The sequence below is a fragment of the Heterodontus francisci genome, chromosome 2 (assembly GCF_036365525.1).
Source record: "Heterodontus francisci isolate sHetFra1 chromosome 2, sHetFra1.hap1, whole genome shotgun sequence".
NCBI classification, from domain to species: Eukaryota; Metazoa; Chordata; class Chondrichthyes; order Heterodontiformes; family Heterodontidae; genus Heterodontus; species Heterodontus francisci.
Window position 1 is genome coordinate 113,583,003 of NC_090372.1, and position 11,981 is coordinate 113,594,983.

Below are 11,981 nucleotides of genomic sequence, written 5' to 3' on the forward strand. Positions count from 1 at the left end.
GCCGCAACTGCTCCAAACAGGTCCTGATACTGACCTCACATATCGAGGCCGGTTTTCAGAAAGGCCTGAAGACAGGAACTGTCTTTGTTGACCTATCCTGTGCCTATGACACAATGTGAGGTGTAGGCATGCTGCTGAAACTCTCCAAAATCATCTGCTGTGTGAAATCCAGACAACTAATCAACTCCATGATCAGCAACTGACAGTTCTGTGTGTACCTTGGAGATCAAATCAGCCGCTCACACATAAACAATGGGCTCTCACAGGAATCAGTTCTCGCACTGACCCTCTTCATTATATATAGCAGCGACCACCCTCCCACAAAGTCACGGCTCTTCATATGTGCTGACATCTTGGCCTTGGCTTCCAGGCGAAAGAACTTCAGGACACTGGGAAAACACTCACTGAAGATCAACATTCTCTGGAAGCCTACATCAGAAAATGGAGACTCCGACCAAATGCCAGCAAATTGTCCTTTCAGCCTTCCACCTGAACAACTCGAGGGCCAAGGAAGAATTTCATGTCCAGTTCTGTGACCGACCACTCACCCAATGTCAAAATACCTTGGCATCATTCTTGACTGTACATTGAACTACCAGCAACACCTCCAGAATACCGGAGCTAAGGTCAAGAGGAGAGTAAATCTCATAAGGAAACTGGCAGATTCCACCTGGGGTAACAGAGCCAACACACTACATACTGCTTCACTCACCCTGGCCTACCTAAAAGCAGAGTGCTGCTGCTCAACTTGGCTCAGCAGCTGCCATACAAACATGGTAGATATCCAGCTCCAGGATGTCATGTGGATTATTTCTGAAATGTTGAGACCAACACAGCTCGAGTGGCTTCCTGTTCTAGCATACATTGAACCTCCTGATGTCTGCAGGAAAAACATTCTCCTTAAAGCACACCACCAGCTGACAGCTAATGAAGCACTCCCATTGCTACAGGACCTCAGAAAAGAAAACCCACGCACTCGCTTGAAATCTTGTAGTCCCTACTGAAACACACTCCACACTCTACAAACTGATGACAGCCTCACTTCTCGATGGCGCACCTCCTAGTTGACTGCTAAAATCACCAACCACAACATGGTAACTGATCCAAGTGAAGTCCCAGATTTCAACCTCCCATGTAAAATCTGGACAACCCTCAACCACTTGAGGTCGGACCAGGGAAGATGTGACTACCAGCTCCACAAGTGGAATGTGAGGACCAGTTCAAATTGTGACTGTGGCCATCCAAGTCATACCATCGCCCACATAGTGAACTCTTGTCCTGAGAGATTCATTCCTGGTCACATCATAACCCATTCACACTGCATCAGCTGAATCCGTTGAACGGACGGTTAACCTTGACATGGAACTATAACTGCTTCCCCAGCTATATATTATACTTTAAATTTAATGTTCAAAATAAAGGCTTATATAAAATTCTAAAAAGTTGCAAATTTCACAGTATCATTAAATACATCCATCAACTTTTCAAGCCTAATATGTTCCTTAAAGTTTTTATTTGAAGGCTCAATCTCACCCAAAACCCTGAGCTTGAAGATATTATTGCTCAGAACTATGACGTTGAGAGCTAAATTTGAATTGTACAGTCTAAGCATGTGCAGTGTAACTAATTTCTCAGAATACATCAGTATCATTCAGTTGACTTAACAGATGGAATACTTTAAGTTCTAGCACTTTCTGCTCAGTAACTTTACTTCAAATAACTTTGAAAAACAAGGATCTTTTCCTGTTAAAATGTTCAACAGTAGCTCATTACGCAGGTTCGCAAATGGACCAGTTCAACTTCTTTAATCTCCAAGCTGTCACTGCCATATTAAAGTACAGCATCTTCCTTCCTGAGAACTTCATACTCCTCCTGTATATTTCTAGTTATTTCCATCATATAGAGTCAGCCAATTTTAAGATTCCCACTCCACTGTACAAAGAACAAAGAACAGTACAGCACAGGAACAGGCCATTCGGCCCTCCAAGCCTGCGCCAGTCTTGATGCCTGCCTAAACTAAAACCTTCTGCACTTCCGGGGTCCGTATCCCTCTATTCCCATCCTATTCATGTATTTGTCAAGATGCCTCTTAAACGTCTCTATGGTACCTGCTTCCACTACCTCCCCCGGCAACAAGTTCCAGGCACTCACCACCCTCTGTGTAAAGAACTTGCCTCGCACATCCCCTCTAACCTTAAACCTATGTCCCCTAGTAACTGACTCTTCCACCCTGGGAAAAAGCTTCTGACTATCCACTCTTTCCATGCTGCTTATAACTTTGTATATCTCTATCATGTTGCCCCTTCACCTCCGTCGTTCCAGTGAAAACAATCCGAGTTTATCCAACCTCTCCTCATAGCTAATGCCCTCCAGACCAGGCAACATCCTGGTAAACATCTTCTGTACCCTCTCCAAAGCCTCCACGTCCTTCTGGTAGTGTGGCGACCAGAATTGCATGCAATATTCTAAGTGTGGCCTAACTAAGGTTCTGTACAGCTGCAGCATGACTTGCCAATTTTTATACTCTATGCCCCGACCGATGAAGGCAAACATGCCATATGCCTTCTTGACTACCTTATCCACCTGCGTTGCCACTTTCAGTGACCTGTGGATCTGTACGCCCAGATCTCTGCCTGTCAATACTCCTAAGGTTTCTGCCATTTACTGTATACTTCCCACCTGCATTAGACCTTCCAAAATGCATTACCTCACATTTGTCCGAATTAAACTCCATCTGCCATTTCTCCACCCAAGTCTCAACCGATCTATATCCTGCTGTGTCCTCTGACAATCCTCATCACTATCCGCAACTCCACCAACCTTCGTGTCATCCGCAAACTTACTAATCAGACCAGCTACATTTTCCTCCAACTCATTTATATATACTACAAAGAGCAAAGGTCCCAGCACTGATCCCTGCGGAACACCACTAGTCACATCCCTCCATTCAGAAAAACACCCTTCCACTGCGACCCTCTGTCTTCTATGACAGAGCCAGTTCTGTATCCATCTTGCCAGCTCACCTCTGATCCCGTGTGACTTCACCTTTTGTACCAGTCTGCCATGAGGGACCTTGTCAAAGGCTTTACTGAAGTCCATATAGATAACATCCACTGCCCTTCCTTCATCAATCATCTTTGTCACTTCCTCAAAAAACTCAATCAAATTAGTGAGACACGACCTCCCCTTCACAAAACCATGCTGCCTCTCGCTAATAAGTTCATTTGTTTCCAAATGGGAGTAAATCCTGTCCCGAAGAATCTTCTCTAATAATTTCCCTACCACTGACGTAAGGCTCACCGGCCTATAATTTCCTGGATTATCCTTGCTACCCTTCTTAAACAAAGGAACACCATTGGCTATTCTCCAGTCCTCTGGGACCTCACCTGTAGCCAATGAGGATGCAAATATTTCTGTCAAGGCCCCAGCAATTTCTTCCCTTGCCTCCCTCAGTATTCTGGGGTAGATCCCATCAGGCCCTGGGGACTTATCTACCTTAATGTTTTGCAAGACACCCAACACCTCCTCCTTTTTGATAATGAGATGACTGAGACTATCTGCACTCCCTTCCCTAGGCTCATCATCCACCAAGTCCTTCTCCTTGGTGAATACTGATGCAAAGTACTCATTTAGTAAATCGCCCATTTCCTCTGGCTCCACACATAGATTCCCTTCTCTGTCCTTGAGTGGGCCAACCCTTTCCCTAGTTACCCTCTTGCTCTTTATATACGTATAAAAAGCCTTGGGATTTTCCTTAATCCTGTTTGCTAACGACTTCTCATAACCCCTTTTAGCCCTCCTGACTCCTTGCTTAAGTTCCTTCCTACTGTTTTTATATTCCTCAAGGGATTCGTCCGTTCCTAGCCTTCCAGCCCTTACGAATGCTTCCTTTTTCTTTTTGACCAGGCTCACAATATCCCGTGTTATCCAAGGTTCCCGAAACTTGCCAAACGTATCCTTCTTCCTCACAGGAACATGCTGGTCCTGGATTCAAATCAACTGACGTTTGAAAGACTCCCACGTCAGATGTTGATTTACCTTCAAACAGCCGCCCCCAATCTAAATTCTTCAGCTCCTGCCTAATATTGTTATAATTAGCCTTCCTCCAATTTAGCACCTTCACCCGAGGACTACTTTTATCCTTATCCACAAGTACCTTAAAACTTATGGAATTATGGTCACTGTTCCCGAAATGCTCCCCTACTGAAACTTCGACCACCTGGCCGGGCTCATTCCCCAATACTAGGTCCAGTACGGCCCCATCCCTAGTTGGACTATCTATGTATTGTTTCAAGAAGCCCTCCTGGATGCTCCTCACAAATTGTGCCCCATCCAAGCCCCTAGCACTAAGTGAGTCCCAGTCAATATAGGGGAAGTTAAAATCACCCACCACTACAACCCTGTTACCTTTACATCTTTCCAAAATCTGTCTACATATCTGCTCCTCTACCTCCCGCTGGCTGTTGGGAGTCATGTAGTAAACCCCCAACATCGTGACTGCACCCTTCCTATTCCTGAGCTCCACCCATATTGCCTCGCTGCATGACCCCTCCGAGGTGTCCTCCCGCAGCACAGCTGTGATATTCTCCTTAACCAGTAATGCAACTCCCCCACCCCTTTTACATCCCCCTCTATCCCGCCTGAAGCTTCTCAATCCTGGAACATTTAGCTGCCAATCCTGTCCTTCCCTCAACCAAGTCTCTGTAATAGCAACAACATCATAGTTCCCTGCTATCACAGCAGCTTCAGGTTCAGACATCTTATCCCTAGTGATTCTGGTTATGGCCTAACTTTATACAAACAAAATTCATGTAATACATTCAAACCATTTTGAGGATGATGTACCTGATCTTTAATCTGTATCTTCACTCATCTACTATATAGCAGAGACCTGAATTTCAGTAGATGGGCAATTAGAGGCACAAAACTATTTTTTACCATTGTTACGACCAGGTGAGATAGGGGTTCCATCTCAGCCTTTGCCTGGTTTAACCGTAACAGGGTTTAATTTTAAAAACACCGTGTTTTAGCTCCCCCTCAGTGAATTCTTGCTCACCACTTTCAAACTGTAAGGCAAAGAAATCAGATAGGTTTCTTAGATTTAAACAAAAAAGGTGAAAGTTTATTAATCTTAAACTCTAATTCGGTTAACGGCTACGAATACGCGATGCGACCACATGCATGCATAGGTGTTAAACACACACGCAGATAGAGACAGAAAAAGTAGAAAACAATAAAGGAGAAAAGTTTGAGGCAATAGATGGGTTTCTATTTACTGTCCTTTGAGTTTGATGTTGAGTCTTGCAGTTCCTTTGGGGCCCAGTGCACGCTTTAACTTGTTTCGATGTAGGAGTCTTTTCTCGCTTGAGGTTTACATGTCTTCATTGGATCTGGAGGCTTGTGAGGAAGCAAGACAGAGTCAGCCAGGAGAGAGGCTGTCTTGTTCCAGGTTCAATTTCACTCTGCAGTCTTGATTTAAACTGTCCTGTGGCTAGTTTAAAAAGTCTGGACCAGCAAGTTAGTCATGTGACCAGCTGGTTTAACCACTTCTGCGTTTGTGGATTTCAAAGCACTCGGTGGGGGAATGTAGTGCTGTCTCCCACCCCAACAAGATGTAGATCCCATTGCCTAGCCCAATCTCTGTTCATTGAATCAGCGAGCAAATCTTTTGTCTCTCCAAGCACTGTCTCTTAGTATGTAAATGTCCTCCAGCCAAGTGTCTGGTGATCTCTTGTAAAACAAGTCATATCTTCACTCCAGCAACAGTTTAAAATTAATGTTCATATGATAAAGTTAATATGCCTCATTTTTGCAGATTGGGGGTCTTCACGACACATTTAATCATAGAGTCATTATAGCACAAAAGGAGGCCATTCAGCCAGAGTCCATTAAGGCTCTCTCTAGAGCAATCCAGTCAGTCCCATTCCCCCACTCCATCCCCGTAGTCCTGCAAGTTTATTTCCCTCAAGTGCCCATCCAATTTTCTTCTGAAAGCATTGATCGTCTCCGCTTCCACCAACCTCGTAGGCATGAGTTCCAGGTCATTACAACTCACTGCATAAAAAAAGTTCTTCCTCACATACCCCCTGCATCTCTTGCCCAAAATCTTAAATCTGTCTCCTAATCCCTGTACCATCAGCTAATAATAATAATTATTATTATAATAATAGGAAGGATGTGATTGCACTGGAGTGCGTGCAGAGGAGATTCACCAGAATGTTGTCAGGGCTGGAGCATTTCAACTATGAAGAGAGACTGGATAGGTTCGGGTTGTTTCCCTTAGAGCAGAGAAGGCTGAGGGGGGACTGACCCTCCCTCTCTCTCCACCCCCCCCCTACCCCCTCTCTCTCTCTTCCCCCCCCCAACCCCCTCACTCTCTCTCTCTCTCTCTCTCTCTCTCTTCCCCCCAACCCCCTCACTCTCTCTCTCTCTCTCTCTTCCCCCCCAACCCCCTCGCTCTCTCTCTCTCTCTCTCTCTCTCTCTCTCTCTCTCTCTTCCCCCCCAACCCCCTCGCTCTCTCTCTCCTTCCCCCCATAACCCCCTTGCTCACTCTCTCTCTCTCTCTCTCTTCCCCCTCAACCCCTTTGCTCTCTCTCTCTCTCTCTCTCATTTCCTCCCTCTCTTTTCCCCCCCCAACCCCCTCGCTCCCTCTCTCGCCCCCCTCAACCCCCTCGCTCGCTCTCTCTCTCTCTCTCATTTCCCCCTCTCTTTTCCCCCCCCAACCCCCTCGCTCTCTCTCTCTCTCTCTCTCTCTTCCCCCCCAACCCCCTCAATCTCTCTCTCTCTCTTCCCCCCCAACCCCCTCGCTCTCTCTCTCTCTCTCTTCCCCCCCAACCCCTCGCTCTCTCTCTCCCTTCCCCCCATAACCCCCTTGCTCTCTCTCTCTCTTCCCCCCTCAACCCCCTCGCTCTCTCTCTCTCTCTCTCTCTTCCCCCCCAACCCCCTCACTCTCTCTCTCTCTCTCTTCCCCCCCCAACCCCCTCACTCTCTCTCTCTCTCGCCCCCCCAACCCCCTCGCTCCCTCTCTCTCTCTCTCTCTCGCCCCCCCCAACCCCCTCGCTCCCTCTCTCTCTCTCTCGCCCCCCCCAACCCCCTCGCTCCCTCTCTCTCTCTCTCGCCCACCCAACCCCCTCGCTCCCCTCCTCTCCTCTCTCTCGCCCACCCAACCCCCTCGCTCCCTCTCTCGCCCCCCCAACCCCCTCGCTCTCTCTCTCGCCCCCCAACCCCCTCGCTCTCTCTCTCGCCCCCCCAACCCCCTCGCTCTCTCTCTCGCCCCCCCAACCCCCTCGCTCTCTCTCTCGCCCCCCAACCCCCTCGCTCTCTCTCTCTCGCCCCCCCAACCCCCTCGCTCTCTCTCTCTCGCCCCCCCAACCCCCTCGCTCTCTCTCTCGCCCCCCCAACCCCCTCGCTCTCTCTCTCTCGCCCCCCCAACCCCCTCGCTCTCTCTCTCTCGCCCCCCCAACCCCCTCGCTCTCTCTCTCTCGCCCCCCCAACCCCCTCGCTCTCTCTCTCTCGCCCCCCCAACCCCCTCGCTCTCTCTCTCTCGCCCCCCCAACCCCCTCGCTCTCTCTCTCTCGTCCCCCCAACCCTCCTCGCTCTCTCTCTCGCCCCCCAACCCCCTCGCTCTCTCTCGCCCCCCAACCCCCTCGCTCTCTCTCTCTCACCTCTCGTCCCCCCACAACCCCCTCGCTCTCTCTCTCTCCCCCCAACCCTCGCTTCTCTCTCGCCCCCCCCAACCCCCTCGCTCTCTCTCTCGCCCCCCCCACCCCCTTGCTCTCTCTCTCTCTCCCCCCAAACACCTCGCACTCTCTCCCTCTTCCCCCCAACCCCCTCGCTCTCTCTCTCTCTTCCCCCACAACCCCCTTGCTCTCTCTCTTCTCCCCCCCATAACCCCCTTGCTCACTCTCTCTCTTCCCCTCAACCCCCTCGCTCTCTCTTCCCCCCCCCCCAACCCCCTCGCTCTCTCTCTCTCTTTCCCCCCCCGAACCCCCTCGCTCTCTCTCTTCCCCCCAAACCCCTTGCGCTCTCTTTCTCCCCCTACCCCCTCGCCCCTCGCTCTCTCTTCCTCTCCCCACCCCCAACCCTCACTCTCTCTCTCTCTCTACCCCCCAACCCCCTCGCTCACTCTCTCTCTTCCCCCCCAACCCCCTCGCTCTCTCTCTGCTCTCTCTCTCTCCTCTTCCCCCCGAACCCCCTCGCTCTCTCTCTCTTCCCCCCCCCAAACCCCCTCGCTCTCTCTCTCTTAACCCCCAACCCTCTCGCTCTCTCTCTCTTCACCCACAAACCCCTCGCTCTCTCTCCTCCCCCCCCCACATCCCCACTTCCTCCCCCCCCACAACCCCCCCCCCTCTCTCTCTCCCCCCCAACCCCCCACACCCCCCCTCTCTCTCTCTCTCTCTCCCCCCCACACTCCCTCTCTCTCTCTCTCTCTCCCCCCCCACACCCCCCTCTCTCTCTCTCTCTCCCCCCACACCCCCCCTCACACCCTCTCTCACTCTCTCACCCCTCCCGCCCACCCCCCACTCACACTCTCTCTCTCTCACTCTCTCCCCCCACACCCCCTCACCTCTCTCTCTCTCTCTCTCCCCCCCCACACCCCCCCTCTCGCTCACTCTCTCCCCCCCACACCCCCCCTCCCTCCCCCCCCACAACCCCCCTCCCTCTCTCTCTCTCTCCCACGACCCAAACCTCTCCCACCTCCAAGCTCTCTCTCTCTTCCACCACCCCCCCTCTCACTCTCACTCTTTCCAACCACCCCCCTCTCTCTCTCTCTCTCTCTCTCTCTTTCAACCCCTCTCCTCTCTCACTCTCTCTCTCCACCCCCCCCCTCTCTCTCTCTCTCTCTCTCTCATTCCACCACCCCCCTCTCTCACTCTCTCTCTCATTCCACCACCCCCTCTCTCTCTCTCTCTCTCTCTCTCATTCCACCACCCCCCTCTCTCTCTCTCTCTCTTCCACCACCCCCCTCTCTCTCTCTCTCTCTCTTTCCCACCCCCCCTCTCTCTCTCTCTCTCTTTCCACCACCCCTCTCTCTCTCTCTCTCTTTCCACCACCCCCCTCTCTCTCTCTCTCTCTCTCTTTCCACCACCCCCCTCACTCTCTCTCTCCCCTCTCTTTCCACCAACCCCCTCTCCCTCTCCACCAACCCCCCTCTCTCTCTCCCTCTCTTTCCACCAACCCCCCTCTCTCTCTTCCACCAACCCCCCTCTCTCTCTTTCCACCAACCCCCCTCTCTCTCTTTCCCACCAACCCCCCCTCTCTCTCTCTTTCCACCACCCCCCCTCTCTCTCTCTTCCACCAACCCCCCCTCTCTCTCTCTTTCCACCAACCCCCCTCTCTCTCTCTCTTTCCACCAACCCCCCTCTCTCTCTCTTTCCACCAACCCCCCTCTCTCTCTCTCTCTCTCTCTTTCCACCAACCCCCCCCTCTCTCTCTCTCTCTTTCCACCAACCCCCCCCTCTCTCTCTTTCCACACCCCCCCTCTCTCTCTCTTTCCACCAACCCCCCCTCTCTCTCTTTCCACCCCCCTCTCTCTCTTCCACCCCCCCCTCTCTCTCTTTCCACCCCCCCTCTCTCTCTTCCACCCCCCCTCTCTCTCTTTCCACCACCCCCCCCTCTCTCTCCTCTCTCTCTCTCTCTCTCTACACCCCCCTCTCTCTCTCTCTCCACCACCCCCCTCTCTCTCTCTCTCTCTCTCTCTCTCTCCTCCACCACCCCCCTCTCTCTCTCTCTCTCTCTCTCCACCACACCCTCTCTTTCCACCAACCCCTCTCCCTCTCCCTCTCTTTCCACCAACCCCCTCTCTCTCTCCCTCTCTTTCCACCAACCCCCTCTCTCTCGCTCTCTCTCGCTCCACCCCCCCCTCTCTATCTCTCTCCACCACCCCCCTCTCTCTCTCTCTCTCTCCACCACCCCCCTCTCTCTCTCTCTCTCTCCTCTCTCTCTCTCTCTCCACCACCACCCCCCTCTCTCTCTCTCTCTCTCTCTCTCTCTCCACCACGCCCCTCTCTCTTTCCACCAACCCCTCTCCCTCTCCCTCTCTTTCCACCAACCCCCTCTCTCTCTCCCTCTCTTTCCACCAACCCCCTCTCTCTCTCTCACTCTCTCTCTTTCCACCAACCCACCCTCTCTCGCTCTCTCTCGCTCCACCCCCCCCCCTCTCTCTCTCTCACCACCACCCCCCTCTCTTTCCACCAACCCCCTCTCCCTCTCTTTCCACCAACCCCCTCTCCCTCTCTTTCCACCAACCCCCTCTCTCTCTCCCTCTCTCTCCACCACCCCCCTCTCGCTCTCTCTCTCCACCACCCCCCTCTCGCTCTCTCTCTCCACCAACCCCCCTCTCGCTCTCTCTCTCTCTCTCTCTCCACCAACCCCCCTCTCTCTCTCTCTCTCTCTCTCTTTCCACCAACCCCTCTCTCTCTCTCTCTCTCTCTCTCTCTCTTTCCACCACCCCCCTCTCTCTCGCTCTCTCTCGCTCCACCACCCCCCCCTCTCTCTCTCTCCACCACCCCCCTCTCTTTCCACCAACCCCCTCTACCTCTCCCTCTCCTCTCTTTCCACCAACCCCCCTCTCTCTCTCCCTCTCTCTCCACCACCCCCCTCTCGCTCTCTCTTTCCACCAACCCCCTCTCCTCTCCCTCTCTTTCCACCAACCCCCTCTCCCTCTCCCTCTCTTTCCACCAACCCCCTCTCTCTCTCCCTCTCTTTCCACCAACCCCCCTCTCTCTCTCTCTTTCCACCAACCCCCTCTCTCTCTCTCTTTCCACCAACCCCCCTCTCTCTCTCTTTCCACCAACCCCCCTCTCTCTCTCTCTCTCCACCACCCCCCTCTCTTTCCACCAACCCCCTCTCCCTCTCTTTCCACCAACCCCCTCTCCCTCTCTTTCCACCAACCCCCTCTCCCTCTCTTTCCACCAACCCCCTCTCCCTCTCCTTCCACCAACCCCCCTCTCTCCTCTCTCTCTCTCTCTTTCCACCACCCCCTCTCTCTCTCTCTCTCTCTCTCTCTCTCTCTCCACCACCCCCCTCTCGCTCTCTCTCTCCACCAACCCCCCTCTCGCTCTCTCTCTCTCTCTCTCTCCACCAACCCCCCTCTCTCTCTCTCTCTCTCTCTCTTTCCACCAACCCCCTCTCTCTCTCTCTCTCTCTCTCTCTCTCTCTCTTCCACCAACCCCCTCTCTCTCGCTCTCTCTCGCTCCACCACCCCCCCCTCTCTCTCTCTCCACCACCCCCCTCTCTTTCCACCAACCCCCTCTACCTCTCCCTCTCCCTCTCTTTCCACCAACCCCCTCTCTCTCTCCCTCTCTCTCCACCACCCCCCTCTCGCTCTCTCTTTCCACCAACCCCCTCTCCCTCTCCTCTCTTTCCACCAACCCCCTCTCCCTCTCCCTCTCTTTCCACCAACCCCCTCTCTCTCTCCCTCTCTTTCCACCAACCCCCTCTCTCTCTCTCTTTCCACCAACCCCCTCTCTCTCTCTCTTTCCACCACCCCCCTCTCTCTCTCTTTCCACCAACCCCCCTCTCTCTCTCTCTCTCCACCACCCCCCTCTCTTTCCACCAACCCCCTCTCCCTCTCTTTCCACCAACCCCCTCTCCCTCTCTTTCCACCACCCCCTCTCCCTCTCTTTCCACCAACCCCCTCTCCCTCTCCTTCCACCAACCCCCTCTCCCTCTCCTTCCACCAACCCCCTCTCCCTCTCCTTCCACCAACCCCCTCTCCCTCTCCTTCCACCAACCCCCTCTCTCCCTCTCTCTCCACCACCCCCCTCTCGCTCTCTCTCTCCACCACCCCCCTCTCGCTCTCTCTCTCCACCACCCCCCTCTCGCTCTCTCTCTCCACCACCCCCCTCTCGCTCTCTCTCTCCACCACCCCCCTCTCGCTCTCTCTCTCCACCACCCCCCTCTCGCTCTCTCTCTCCACCACCCCCCTCCCGCTCTCTCTCTCACCACCACCCCCTCCCGCTCTCTCTCTCCACCACCC

General features: G+C 53.2%; 1 protein-coding gene across 1 annotated transcript in view; it reads left to right on the forward strand.

Moving 5' to 3' along the window:
* The first annotated feature begins 1,091 nt into the window (after positions 1–1,091).
* rpa3 (replication protein A3) overlaps positions 1,092–11,981 on the forward strand; it is a 57,782-nt gene continuing 46,892 nt past the window's right edge. Inside the window, exon 1 of the mRNA XM_068053015.1 lies at positions 1,092–1,208. Coding sequence (XP_067909116.1) covers positions 1,092–1,208 — 117 coding nt within the window. The remainder of the gene's footprint in view (positions 1,209–11,981) is intronic.